Source organism: Sprattus sprattus (genome assembly GCF_963457725.1).
Source record: "Sprattus sprattus genome assembly, chromosome: 7".
Lineage (NCBI taxonomy): Eukaryota > Metazoa > Chordata > Actinopteri > Clupeiformes > Clupeidae > Sprattus > Sprattus sprattus.
In genome coordinates, this window is record NC_137926.1 from 24,952,554 (window position 1) to 24,967,849 (window position 15,296).

General features: G+C 46.2%; 1 protein-coding gene across 1 annotated transcript in view; it reads left to right on the top strand.

Moving 5' to 3' along the window:
• grm3 (glutamate receptor, metabotropic 3) overlaps positions 1-15,296 on the top strand; it is a gene marked incomplete at its 3' end in the record, with an annotated part of 27,337 nt that extends 12,041 nt beyond the window's left edge. Inside the window, exons 3-5 of the mRNA XM_080842669.1 lie at positions 9,818-10,890; positions 13,072-13,249; positions 15,226-15,296. Coding sequence (XP_080698795.1) covers positions 9,818-10,890; positions 13,072-13,249; positions 15,226-15,296 — 1,322 coding nt within the window. The remainder of the gene's footprint in view (positions 1-9,817; positions 10,891-13,071; positions 13,250-15,225) is intronic.

A 15,296-nucleotide genomic window follows, 5' to 3' on the forward strand; every position in this document is an offset into this window, starting at 1 on the left:
TGCTATGGTAATCAGTCCAACACATGGTGCCAATATTTGAAGCGATCCAATAGAGAATGGGAGGTGTTCCAACAGTAGATGAAAAACATGTTCACACCCATATATATATGCATGTACACTTTTGTATCATATACACAACATGTAGCAATGCATGCAAAGTTGCAAATGCATTGCAAAACTGTTGCACAAGGAACAACAGACTTCCCTCAAGCAAACATACAAACATGCACTTCCTCTCTCTCTCTCTCTCTCTCTCTCTCTCTCTTTCTCTTCCTCCCTCTTTCTCTCTCTCTCTCTCTCTCTCTCTCTCTCTCTCTCTCTCTCTCTTTCTTTATTTCTCTCACAGTCAAACACTCACTCACATACTCATACACACTCATACAACCTCCCACATTCTTACACACTCACTACAGGTACCTTGAGATGTTTATTTATTTATTTACTGCAGTGAAATCTCAGACATTCTCAGCCCACACACAATTTATAATGCCTGCTATCAACAGCAACACCAACCACATCCGCACACACACACACACACACACTCTCTCTCACACACATACACACAAATACACACACACAAATGTATGCATTCAACAAAGAAACACCTCAAGACATATCCACCCAGCCATACCCTAGCTGACAAACTACCCCCCCCCCCCCCCACCCCCATCACACATACAAACAGACTCCCTTTCCTATTCAAATATGAAGATTTATTTTCTGTAGCCCGGTATCATGTGTAAAATGTATGTTTGCATGTCTGTCTGTCGTGTGTGTGTGTGTGTGTGTGTGTGTGTGTGTGTGTGTGTGTGTGTGTGTGTGTGTGTGTGTGTGTGTGAAGCCCTTAGGGCAGTATTGAGCTGATACCTTGACATGAAGCTTCTACTGAACAGCCTCAGCTCTGTGCAATAGAAAACAAGCTTAACATGCTTGCATACAGAGAGAGAGAGAGAGAGAGAGAGAGAGAGAGAGACACACACAAACAGAATGTGTGAAAGAGAAGGGAAGGGATTTGCGCATAAATCACATCTGAAACGTATCTGTGCTGAACACGATCTCTCCTTAAAAATTCAAATTCTCCGAGACCACACGTACACCCCCAGATCTTCCTCAGTATGGCTCTGTCGATACACGTCCAATGAGGTTGCGCAACAGCATCCCTTTATCTCACACCAGAGCATTGTCCCATGGGCCCTTCACTCGCCTCTGAAACCAGGGAATGTGCAACCATTAGACCACCCCAAGGCCATGAGCTAACAGTGCGCTTTAAAAATAATAATAAAAAAACACAGATAAAATTCAGGTCAGGGAGGTTTATGTCTCCGATTCATTTTCCAGTACAGGTTATTTGTTACCTGTGGCATCTCAGACAATCTGAATGTGTTATGAAATAGGACAGCTGAATGAGAATGAAACACTTACATGAAATGTGAAGGTGACTCTGAAATATTCATAGGACAGGGGAAACAACACGCAGCGGGAATGGAGGCATAGACTTCAATCATGAGTGGAATAAAAAATCCTAAACACTGAAGAATATGATGGGGCATGATTCTAATGAGCTTCGGAATCAGCCAGTAATGTGATGAGACAGATAAGGAGTATGCTGGGAGGGAATAGTGCAGAAAAAGGGAGAACGGCTCGTGAGGAGTATAGAGATGGCCATTGCATCTGGAATACTGATCGTGTTCAACAGGCGGACTGATTTGTTCTGGTTTTGAAATCTGGTTTTGAAAGCCGGTCATTTGTGTCAAATGTCTTTTGTGTATTCATAACTATGTGTAGTGTGGTGAGGAGAAATTCTTCGTTTTGCACTGCAGAGGAGAGCTGACTTTGGGAGGCAGTTATCTCTTTTTGTTGTGTGTAGATGTGTGGTTATGTTCAAATGGACTGTTACATTTGTCTTTGGCCTGTGTGAACATTCCTGGTGTGTGTGTGTGTGTGTGCGCGCGTGTGCGTGTAAAAGTGTGTGTGTGTGCGAGCACAGGCGTGTGGGGTCAAGCTATCACATTCAAAAAGAAGCATGTGTTGAACATGCACCAATTCCCACCCCACACTCAAACACGCGCGCAGACACACATGTAAACAAACACACACACACACACACACACACACACACACACACTCAAACACAGACATGCGCGCAGACACACACGTACACAAACACACACACACACACACACACACACACACAGACACACACACTCAAACACAGACATGCGCACAGTCACACACGTACACATAAACACACACACACACACATACTCAAACACAGACACGCGCGCAGACACACACGTACACAAACAGTACTCACACACACACACACACACACACACACACTCAAACACAGACATGCGCACAGACACACATACACATACACATACACACATGCACGTCTAGTCACTAGAGATCCTTCCCATCCATACTGTAACAGTCTCTTTGCAATTCTGTTTGTCTTGCTCTGGTTCTCCCACAGAGCCTGCAGCACCTTCAGCGCCAACCCCAGGACTTTACTTGACACGCCTCTTATGACACAACACTGACAAGGTGTGACAAGAGTAAGCTGTGTGACATCATGTGTCCTTCAGCCGACACACACAGTCAGGTCGTGACACAAATCTGAATCTAAGAAACAGTGCTTGTTTGGCTCACATATACATTTAGTCAGTTATGGTAAGAATCTGGCTAGTTCTTGTCAACAGGGGCTGAATGCCGCTACAAAATCACAGCCCTTGAACAGAGTGTAATAATACCGGAAACAATCTGGTTGATAGTGCCACTTGGGTGTAACAATTTGATGATGAGTCTTTGAAAGCTTCTCACATGAGGCACATCTAGTCTCTAACTGTATTGTGATATGTTCATTACTGAAGTACTTAGATTCATTTATTGATTTAAGAGATTGAAATTGAAATTGATTCTAAGCATGGGGGTGTAGGAGAGAACTTGTATTGTTTGCTTCACAATAGTGTGTGAGGTCCTGTTATGTTTGACACTCTGGGAGTAGATAACATAGATTATATACACACAGGATGTGTACATCAACCACATACACACACACACACACATACACACACACATACACACACACACACACACACACACACACACACACACACACACACACACAGACACACACACACACACACACACAAACACAGGCATGCAATCTGCAGATGTCCTTGTGGAAAACACATGCTGTCCTCTGCAGGCGGTTTTGCTTGAATTGATGAAGTGAGATTGTGTCAAAAGCAGTCTGTGTGGTCTGTGTGTGTGTGTGTGTGTGCGCATGTGGTCTGTGTGTGTGTGTGTGTGTGTGTGTGTGTGGTTGATGTACACATCCTCTGCTTCCATGATCCAGTTCATTTGTCTGCACGATCACTAATGTCCACTATCAAAAGAGCAACGCGTGCCCCTGTTTTAAACCTGTGTCCGTGGCAGAGGTACAGTGAACAACCCAGCCTCAGATCTCCAGACTGCCAGCCCTCCGCAGTGGCCACGGCACCTCCCGTCACGTCAGGTGTCAGAGGGTGACATTCTCCGCTCGCTGTCACGGAGACGCACACTTTGTGCTCCGGCGGTGATGTCACAAACGCTGTCAGCGTTAAAGATGACTGGCAGCCGCCTGGGGACTTAAGTTGCCATGGAGTTTACTAAAGCGACTGCCAAACAGATTTACAGCAGCGAGGAGGGGAAAAGAAGAGTGGAGAGATTGACAGAAGCACTGAGGGAGAGAAAGAGACAAAGACAGACAAAAAGGAAGAGAGAGAGAAGTTAGCAGGTGGGAGGGTGGATAACAAACTTAAAAATGCTGCAGCCAAATAGGGCTTTAAAATGGGGATGTGAGTGAGGCGAGAGAGTTCTCACAAACATTCCCTCTTAAATAATGGATCAGGGACTTAGTCCTCGAAGCAGGATTCACAAGTTAATCGGATTTTTTATCTTCATATTCTTTGTGTTTGGCACAGATACTCCACAACTATTCAGATACCCTCTGCAGTTTCTTCTCTATGACACCACTACAATTCTATAATCTAACTGGTTTGCCATTGCTAGTCTAGGTTGCTTGCAATTCAATGGCCCCTTCTATTTTGGGATCCCTGAATAAACATGTGGTTGGCCTGCTCATCCTTTTGTGCTGAATGCCTCCTGGGTTCAGACATAGAGAAGGTTTCAAGTTTGTTGTGAAGAGCTTCCCTTTTGTAAAACCGCATCAGTAGCAATCGTTTTAAAGCTGAGATCAATATGAAACCCTCATCTGTGGGTCACATTTCAGTTAATCAATGGACCACTGTAGGGCAATAACACACATTCCAGCAGAAGTGGAAAAAGTATATGTGTGTGTGTGTGTGTGTGTGTGTGTGTGTGTGTGTGTGTGTGTGTGTGTGTGTGTGTGTGTGTGCGTGCCTGCGTGCGTGCGTGCGTGCGTGCGTGCGTGCGTGCGTGCGTGCGTGTACATAACTACATGTTGTCTATTGCAAAACAGTTTCGCAAATAACAAAATAATGTGGATGGAACAACCTATACATATTTAATAAGTCAGCTCTGCAAATGATCAGAACCGATAAACACAACAACTAAAACAACAGCTCTGTTGAATGTCTGCGGCAACTGCAGTTGCTGCTTAAGGTTCGCCCCTTGTGTCGGCCATGTATCCAGATGTGCACCATCAGTAGAGAACATCTTTATGTGAAGCATTCTCCTCCTATGCTCAATGACAGAGGAATATCTCAACCCACTATCCAGGCTGCTCATTCAACTACATTAGTTAGAATGGAAGAACTGCTGTAATTGCACAGACTGGCTTTCCTTGGTCATCATTTGAGCAGTTAGATTAATTAATGGTTTCGATGAATTGTTTACCTCTGCATATACACTGTAAGCTCTCCATTATGCACTATGGCGCCATCTGGTAATATTATATCATCATAGAGAGAGAGAGAGAGAGAGAGAGAGAGAGAGAGAGAGAGAGAGAGAGAATGAGAGAGAGAGAGAGAGAATGAGAGAGAGATCTTCATAAATGATGTATGTGCATATGTCCCTGTACTACTGTGTAGAGTGGTCTGAATGCAAGGCATGAGAGTGCAGAAATGAGTTCATGAGACTGCAGGTAGAAGGCAGATGTTGTTGTGGATATGTGATCTAACCTGATGTGATGGGAGGTTAATGCTGTGCAGGTATGAGTGTTGCCTGGTTGTTATTAGCGTTTAGCGTAGTGCTAATCAGTTTACAGGCGTGTAGCGGACTGCTTGAAATATAGACAAGTGTATGCCTGGGGGCTCAGGGAGGCGGATAAATAATGTAAATGATGTCCTGCTTGAAGGAGACACATTTGCTGTCTCTTCCCAGCTTTCTTTCTTTCTCTCGCTCGCATGCGCATTCACACAGACAGTATGCGGCCATACAGAAGTCTTGTTCATGTCTCAATGAAAATGACACAACCACACAAATATGTACATTCTTACACACACACACGCACACACATACAGACACACACACACACAGACACACACACACATATACACACACACACACACACACACACACACACATTCATTCCCTTGCCAGATACTATGTAAAGGCATCATGTACAGCCACATGATCCAGTCTAAACGGTGCCCATTCTCCAGGAAGCTTCTGGAATTAATTTAGGTGCAGCAGACATGATGCAACTCCCCCTTCTCCCCCTCTCTTGTCTCTTCCACTGTCTCCCTACCGCCTCCATCCAGTCTCATTAAGGATGGGGCTTACAACGCACCTGAGAGCGGGTGTTACGCGCCACGGAGTCCCCGTCCACGGCTTTTGTTCGGCTGCCGACTCCAGAGCCGCCCGCGCTCCGCCTTTGTGCGCTGCTTGGTCTGTGTTTCCTGATACAATTGTATTAGCGCTTCCTGACACACTTGTATTAGGCGCAGGTGAATCACAGCTCTCAGAGGGCTGAGTGCTCTAGGTTCTGCCGAATTAAGTGTGAAAGGGGGGATTTGAGAGTTAGAGGCCGCTGGAGGCTAATGGAATGTTTATGAGATGGTCTGCTCCCTTTATCACATTCACTCTCCCTCTGTTTCTCTCCTTTTCAGACACCTGTCCCTCAATCAGTACTCAGGCCATCCTCTGTGTGTGTGTGTGTTTTAAAGCATCCCATAACCTCATCTACCCTGTGAGACACGATAAGGTGATTTCCAATTCTGTCCACTCTCACTCTCTCTGTCTCCCTCGCTCACTCACTCAGGTGCTATTGGTCCGTTTGCAGTGCGATTGGCTGTCTTCTCCCCCCTCCTCTTCCTCCTCCCTTTAATTTTCCAGCAGAAGTCCCAGCAGACCCGCCTGTGCTGAGACAAGAGAAACAAGACCCTGGACCTCATTCTCCACTCGCTCATTTTAATTAATCCCCAATATTCAAGCGTCCTCACAAGCACTTGCAATTAAAAGGGCCTTAACGAAACAGCCATGGCCTCTTAAGTTTAAGTTTAATTATCCCTTGCACAGTCCATTCAGACTCAACGAACCATGCCTGGCCTATCGATTCTTTCCAATAACCACCCTATCTCCTCTCCACTTGGCTTTGTGATAGTAGTGGTACTATGTGCTGTCTCCAGTGTGTTACTGTCTATTTGTGTAGTTTAAGAAGAACAGGTTCTAGTCGGTGATGAGAGTCTTAATCACACATACAGAGAAGGCCCCTGCAGTGTGGTAACAGTAACTGGAGGATTAAGAGGTCCGTCGGGCACTATGTTTATTTCTCCATACTTGCTTGTGTGGTGAGTGCCAGTCTAAGCTGTTGGGGAGCAGCCTCACAAAAAGAAAAAGGAGTAAAGCGCAGAGGAGGTGCAACAGGACTGGGGATTATCACTTTTTCCGTCTAGGCACGCACTAATGACAGGCCTGTCCCTTCTTATCAGTGCCTCTCTCTCTCTCTCTATCTCTCTCTATCTCTCTCTCTCTCTGGGCTTAAGGAGTGGCACTAGAGCACGGCAACAGAGAGAGGCTCCTATCTGTATTCATGCGCCCACCACCGCTGGTGCCGCGGAAGCCCCGCATCAGCTGCACGTGAGCGAGCCAGCGAGTGCTTATCTGCATGGGCTTTAAGGACAGGTATTCGGGATCGATGCTGAGTCACTGGGACAGGAGTCGGCCCCAGCCTAATAGAGAGAAAATGGCTGTTAGGGGATGGGGGCGGAAGTGGGTGGGGGGTGAAGGGTGTCCTCCTGCATATTAAGGTGAGCTGGCCGCGAGGAGTGCTGAATGGCACTGCTCTGGTCAGCATGATGACTCCAGGGGGACTGGGGGGCTCAGGTGGACGCCCACAGACTGGTCGCTCCTGTTCCAGCCAAGCTGTGTTTCACCGTCACCAGATAAAACAACCTTTCATGTTTTTACCATGGGTTCGTTAAGAAATGTGAGCCTTCTCCCTGCCCCGCCCAAGCATCTACGTCACACCTTAATACACATAGGGTCAGTTAACTGGGGTTGTCGCGGTGCTTCAAACACACACCCCTAAACACAAACATGAGGCAAGCAGGCCTGGTTTGTGTGTTGTTGTACACTGCAGGGATTCTTCTCATCACAGCATCCTTTGACTCTAATGCTTATTTGTTTTCAGCATACCTACACACACATGTTTGTAATTCTCCCACCATCTTCCTTGTTACTGGGCGGAAAAATGCACTTAGGGTTTTTTCAGGTCTGACACTGCCTTGTGTCACTTTGCTCTCACTTCATTGTGATGTTAGGTTGCCGAGAGTCGGCCACACTGCAGAGAAAAATCCTCCATAAACGTTATTTACTTAAAGGTTCCATGAGATGTAACAGTGCCCTCTAGGGGCGAGATAGCGCTTGATTAGAAGCAATTTGCGCTCGTCATGGGTAATTGTGTTATGGCTAATTATCCTTTTACCAGATGCTAATGCATTAATGTAAGGGTGCGTTTACTGTGTGTTGCGCGGGAAGATTATTAATTGCATAGTGATGCAGATATTCGAACTGGAAAAGTGAGACTGTTTGCTTACCAAGGTTAATTTCATCATGAAGAGATGGGGTGTAATTGTTTGTGTGTGTGTGTGTGTGTGTGTGTGTGTGTGTGTGTGTGTGTGTGTGTGTGTGGGTGTGTGTGTGTGTGTGTGTGTGTGTGTGTGTGTGTGTCTGTGTGTGTGTGTGGGTGTGTGTGTGTGTGTGTGTGTGTGTGTGTGTGTGTCTGTGTGTGTGTGTGTGTGTGTGTGTGTGTGTGTGTGTATGTGTTGTGTGTGAAAGTTTATTCACTTGCATGCATGTGTGGACCTCTGTGCGTGTGTGTGTGCGCTGGGCATGTGTGTGTGTGTTTGAGAATGTGAAACTGGTTTGTAGATTGTGTAATCTATAAGCCATCTCTGTCCAAGTGATTTATGGGTCTCATAACCGCTAAACCCTTTTCCAATTCTGACGAGTCATCAGCATCCACAGCCCCACCAGACCCACCGGGAGATCCACCTTTGCAGAGGTGACCGCAATACTGCCTGCCTCTGTGCCACCTTGTGTGAGTGTGTGTGTGTGCGTGTGGGTGTAAGCAAAATCTCTATTGCAGTGCAGTCAAGTGGCTGACGTTTAGGAAAACAGCGCAATGACCTATAAATGCCCCCCTCCCCTCCCTCTCCTTTCAATTTTACAGGCATCCTGTTTTTTTATACCGCATACTGCATACAATCACAGACACACGCGCATGCTCTCTCTCACACACACACACACACACACACACACACACACACACACACACACACACACACACGAACACATGCTTAACACAATAACAGCTACAAAAAAGAGGGCAAAGCCCTCGCATACTAGAACATTAAAAAAAATATCACATTTTCATTTTACATGTTTTATTTATGAGGCTACAAAACAAACTGTTTCACCGCAGTTAGTCAACAATGGACCAAAACATTTCCACTTTGCACTTTCCACTTTGCACTTTGCAAATGAGCATTTTTATTCTTCCATGCTAGTAGACTGCCCTTCACACCTTATTGCCTTGTCTATGTACCAAAACATCATTCTCTCGACTATACTGAAAGCTGTACCCCATTTCAGAAACTTTTTATCCACAAACATACTGTAGGGTGAACCAAAATTGGCAACAAAAGCTTAGCAACTTAAATCTTAGTGTTGTAACCCTCCCAGTGAGTGCAATGTGTTGTGAATGCAATTGGCCTGAGGCCTGTTGTTCAGGCATACCACAATCCCACAGTGAGCGATTTCCCGACATATCTGCTGGCGACAGGCAGCACATAAATGTTTTTTTTACAGCTGACACTGTTGTCACAGTCCAATGCTGCTCTTTATTAGAAAGCCCATCCTGGCGAGGCTGAATATGGCTCTTAACATTATTGCCTAACCAGTCCATAAAGTTGCGCTTCAGCTCCTTTTGTTTTTCAACAGCTTGTCGCATAATTATCTGATCTTATCGCATGGCCCTGCGATACTGCTCGTTTTGCTGCAGGGAAGTGCAGAGGGCTTGGAATGGTGCTTGCGTTATTGCAAACAGAGAGACATTAGTGGCTGATGCTACCGCTCATGTTGCTGCTGCTGCAGTCACTGAATGTTGCAATAGACTGTGAAGTGGAATTGAAGGAGTTGCAAGAGGCCACATTGAACTTTTCATTAACTTTCTGTCTCTCCACTGTGGATTCTTTAGGTCTTTCATTTGTGTCTGCTTTTATTATATTTTATGTTGGGGTTCAGTTTTTTTGTATCCTTTTTACAAAGATTGATTGAGGGTTCAATTAAACTCTCAACCCTGCTGTCTCTCTTCACCGCTCTCTCACTCCCTTTCCACTCTCTCTAGCTCCTTTCTCCCCTCCCGGCACGGAGAGCGTGGTGAAGTTTGACGCCTACGGCGACGGCATGGGCCGTTACAACATCTACAACTACCAGCACTCGCCGGACAGCGACCGCTACAGCTACGTGCAGGTGGGCGAGTGGGCCGAGACCCTGTCCCTCAACGAGCCTCTGATTGGCTGGCCCCGGAGCGGCGCGGTGCCCACCTCACAGTGTAGCGACCCGTGCGCCCGCAACGAGATGAAGAAGATGCAGGCGGGCGAATACTGCTGCTGGATCTGCACGCCCTGCGAGTCCTACGAGTACCTGTCCGACGAGTTCACCTGCGCGCCCTGCCCGCCTGGCCAGTGGCCCACCGAGGACTTGAGCGGCTGCTTCGACCTGCCCGAGGACTACATCATGTGGGAGGACGCCTGGGCCATCGGCCCCATCAGCATCGCCTGCCTGGGCTTCTTGTGCACGCTGCTGGTGTTTGTCGTCTTCGTGCGGAATAACGACACGCCGCTGGTCAAGGCTTCGGGTCGCGAGCTCTGCTACATCCTCCTCCTGGGCGTCTTCATGTCATACGCGCTGACGTTCGTGTTCATCGCCAAGCCGTCGCCGGCCGTGTGCACACTGCGCCGCCTGGGCCTGGGCACGTCGTTCGCTGTCTGCTACTCGGCGCTGCTCACCAAGACCAACCGCATCTCGCGCATTTTCAACGGCGTGAAGGACAGCGCCCAGCGGCCGCGCTTCATCAGCCCCAGCTCGCAGGTCTTCATCTGCCTGACGCTCATCTCCGTACAGCTGCTGCTGGTGTCCGTGTGGATGCTGCTGGAGGTGCCGGGGACACGACGCTTCACGCTGCCTGAGCGGCGGCAGACGGTCATCCTCAAGTGCAACGTGCGCGACTCCAGCATGCTGCTGTCGCTCACCTACGACGTGCTGCTGGTCGTGCTGTGCACAGTCTACGCCTTCAAGACGCGCAAGTGCCCCGAAAACTTCAACGAGGCCAAGTTCATTGGCTTTACCATGTACACCACCTGCATTATCTGGCTGGCATTCCTGCCCATCTTCTACGTCACCTCCAGCGACTACAGGGTACGGGGGCTGCGGAGAGGAAGGGGTTGGGGGACACCGAGGGGCGTTTGTTTGAAACAGTTAGCTTGGCATCAAATATCAAGACGCAAGACTCTTCTGAAACATGCACCACATAGATGACATAGGTGGTCAGAAAGGGGGAGGTACATTCATAGGAATGTGTATCTTCAAAACTAGATTCATCTAGAGGTAGACATCCAATTTGAAAACATGTGGTATAGGTATATGTTAACACATATAAATAAACATAGATATTAATATTGAACTTTAGTCAGAGGTAGTTCACCATGCCAACATATACTTTATTTTATGAAACAGTGTATTACCCGATTAGAGTGAAACCTAAAATGAAAACAAGACCTTTGGGAAATTAGTTTTAAAGTGATATTCATTTCAGTAATTGCCATCTTTAACACCTACATATACAATGTGCACAGCTCATCACAGCCACAGAATCCAGACTGAGCGACACTGAAGCCACAGAACCTTCACGGACCCCACATGCTTTTATTAAGGCCAGCAGTTCTCCACAGACCTGACACAACCATAGCCTCTGGCTGTGGCACCAGTCAAATATGTGCATTTTACCAAGGCCACATATAGTGGAGCGCCAACCGTTGAACAAGAAGACCACTTGCATTTAAGAGCAGCAGGTCGTTTCAGATGACTTACTGTAATGCTGATGCCAGTATAAATCGTCAAAAGCCCTTCAAGAGTAATGTATTCAGTCGTCAGACGGGAGATAAAGACCTTTCCACAGAAACAGTCTCACAGCCTTTTCACAGAAAGAGAAACAAAGACAAGCAGTGAGAGAGAGAGAGACAGAAAGAGAGAGATGCTGCGTTGACCTTGGTCCCCCTCTCATAATCATAAGCTGAGACATGAAAGAGGAGGATTGAGCTAATGGCTGGTTTTTACCAGGTAATCACCCCTCCTGCTCTTAGTTAAAAGGCGGGGGAATTGCAGCAGATATCATGGTGAGAGCGTGTGAGCCCGCAACTAACAAGCCTGCAGTCAGGCAGCTACAGCCAGTCAGAGTAAGAAAGGCAACGGCTGCAAAAAGAGGCACCTAAAAAAAACTGCTATGACTAGTGTTATATGTTGCGGTGTGGACAACACTCCTTAGCCATTTAGTTTTGGCATGTTGAGCGTAATAAGGTAATGATTAGACTTATCATCCTGCAGTGAGCTGGAATAAACTAATTGTCACAGGGAGAGCTATACCTGCTGAGAATCAAACATCATTACAATCTGAGGGGGCTAAGGGAGAGTTAGGCTGCAGGAGAGATTGCCCTCCTGTCATTTCCAGTGAGGAAATCACTCAGGCTGGCTGGCCTTACTGACACCAAGCCTTATGCCCCACCTCCCCAGTTAATTAATGGCTATGTTCAATCGATCTATCTGGGATTTAGATGGATTGTTTCTGAGGGCCCCCGTGTGGAGTTTTTCTACTGGGCCTCTCAGAAGCACATTTTCCTCTCAGATTCAGTTTGATGTGAAGGAGGAAGAGCAAACATTATTCAAGACACACAGTTGCCAGAAAAAAATAACAAATCTCCCATGACAGGGAACAACAGGGAAAAAAGGAAAGGAGCAATGAGAGAGACTAGAGAAAACTAAAGCCATTCTTTTCTCAAGTACAAACAGTGTTTTATTCATTAAAACTTCTTCAACCCCCAAAACGTTTTCAGCATTCCAAAGGGATGACCCAAGAAAATCTACTCAACAAGAAAGTTTTACATACATTCAGGCTCTCTCTGGTCTTATTAGCAGCTCATTCTTACAGTACATCAGTGTCTGTTATCAGCTCACTTACACTTTTAGGGCGCTAATTTTATGTGGAAGTATCCAGCTGTGTATCAACTCTGATTGCCTCTGGCCTCCTCTCACTGGTGTCCTAATTTTTCACATGATCCTAATATTCTCTTCTTTTCTCTCATATATGTATGTGAGAGAATAGAAGAGAATATTAGGATGATGTGAAAGATTATTTATATAGATATTATATATATACATACATACACACACACACACACACACACACACACACTCACACACACACACACACACACACACACACACACACACACGCACACACACACACACACACACACACACACACACACTGACCTGTACACATCAGACGCTTACCTCACTCCTTCTTCTGCTTTTCTTTGGCAGGTCCAAACCACAACCATGTGCATCTCTGTCAGTCTGAGTGGCTTTGTGGTTCTGGGCTGCATGTTTGCCCCGAAGGTCCACATCATCATGTTCCAGCCCCAGAAGAACGTGACCAGCCATCGGCTCAATCTCAACCGCTTCAGCGTCAGCGGCCCGGCCACCACATACGCATCTCACGGTGAGATAGTTCACCGTAACAATGCAGTCCGTCCAATGACAACACAGCTATCGCAACATACATCAGCTTTAAGGCTGGAATGGCTGCCCTCCTTTCTCATTTCACACGAACACATAAGTAGTTTAAATTTAAAGAAGCATTGTGGAGTTTTCATCTGATTCTGCGTAACGGAAATTAATTATTAATAATTAATTGTAACTTGAGGTCAGCAAGTAACCGGTGGCTATGCAGCACCTGAAACTTTAAAGTTCTATTTGTGTGAACAACTATTTTTTTTTTCTTTCCTTAAGCTATGGCAAGAAAACATGAAGACATGCCAAGTTCTACACATTTAGCTAATAATACGAATTATAAAACAATTGGGTTCTATCGCGTTATTTAGCTCTTTCTGATTGGACGAGAGACGTTCAATGAGTTTGATTATCCGTCAACATACCAACAGTTTCTGACTTTTCACAGCTAATAAGAAATCACTCCGCGATGAAATATTCGCGTTGATGATAACCGTTAATTCAAAATTCTTAAAATTCCAAACCAAGACGTTGACAATGGGACTATTTTTTGTTGCGGAGAAACAATGGCGAAATAAACCATTTTTAATCAATAACTTCGTGTTGAAATGTAAATTTGTTGATGGTAGAATTGTTTTATAAAAGCAATATAGCATGAATGGGGGTGGGGTAGGCAAGGGATAATCCCTTACCTACCCCACTCCCACTCGTGCTATATTGCTTAAGTATCATACATACATACATACATACATTAGTGTTTGGATCATACCTTGTTATTTTGTTAACTTCTGCTTCTTGGTATGGATTTCTTTAAACAACAAATGCCAAGACTATAATCAAATAGGAATGTATTGAACAGCTAACATTTACTTTCTAGATCTAGAACATTAAAGTGTGCCACTCATATCCTTGCTGGCAATAAATGTGAATGGGTTCATTTCTTTATGTCACAGTTATGTTATAATTACGTTTTCATTGGCGTCCAGATGGCTGTCAGTTGTGAGTGAGGCGCTGCCGTATGTCTCTAAGCAAGTCTGTGGAGACAGCAGATGTGTGGCCCATGCCTCTCCCCTCATTCGTCAGTGCACAGGTGTCAAATGCAGCAGCAACAGAGAGAGAGAGAGAGAGAGAGAGAGAGAGAGAGAGAGAGAGAGAGAGAGAGAGAGAGAGAGAGAGAGAGACGAGGCTGAAGAGAGAGAGAGAGAGAGAGAGAGAGACGAGGCTGAAGTTGTGAAGTAAAGTGAAGCTGAAGCTTATATAAGCCAAACACAGAGAACCTTACAGTTTGGCGTGCCGCTCAAGCGGTGCTTTCTTCTGGCACGATTGTCACCTGTCCTCGGTTATGTAAGCTCGGCGTGCGAAAAAAAGAGGTGCTGAGGAGAGAGAAAGAGAGAGATGAGGAGGGAGTGGAGGGGGAAGGGGAGAGAGGAATTGTGGCAAGTGGCGTACAGCTGTAAGGGTCGTACAGTAATAAGCCCACCTAACTGGACACGCCAGCTCTCCTCTAATGTATAATTCATGGCCACAAAAATGAATCAGTTAAACAGTTTCATCTTTATTTATGTTCTCACCTGTCGTCTGATCGAGGAGGTGACAGACTGCAAAGAGGGGGAACGTGGGAGTGATCTTAGACAGGCATACGCTGAGAGAGAGAGTGAGAGAGAGGGGAGTTGGGGAGGGAGAGGGGGAAAGGAGAAGGTAAAAGGGAAAATGAGGTAGAGAAGTCTGTGTGTGTGTGTGTGTGTGTGTGTGTGTGTGTGTGTGTGTGTGTGTGTGTGTGTGTGTGTGTGTGTGTGTGTGTGTATGGAGGGAAGGCGCTTTATGAGCCAAGCTCCCTGATTCATTCTTAGCCCTGTTGCAGAGCAAAAACTTTTTTTCCTCCCTCCCATTTCTCTCATTCTCTCTCTCTCTCTCCCTCTCTCTCTCTCTCTCTCTCTCTCTCCCTCTCTCTCTCTCCAGCCTCAGTAAGTGCTCACTACGTCCCGACCGTCTGTAACGGCAGAGAGATTGTCGACTCCACCACCTCCTCCCTGTGA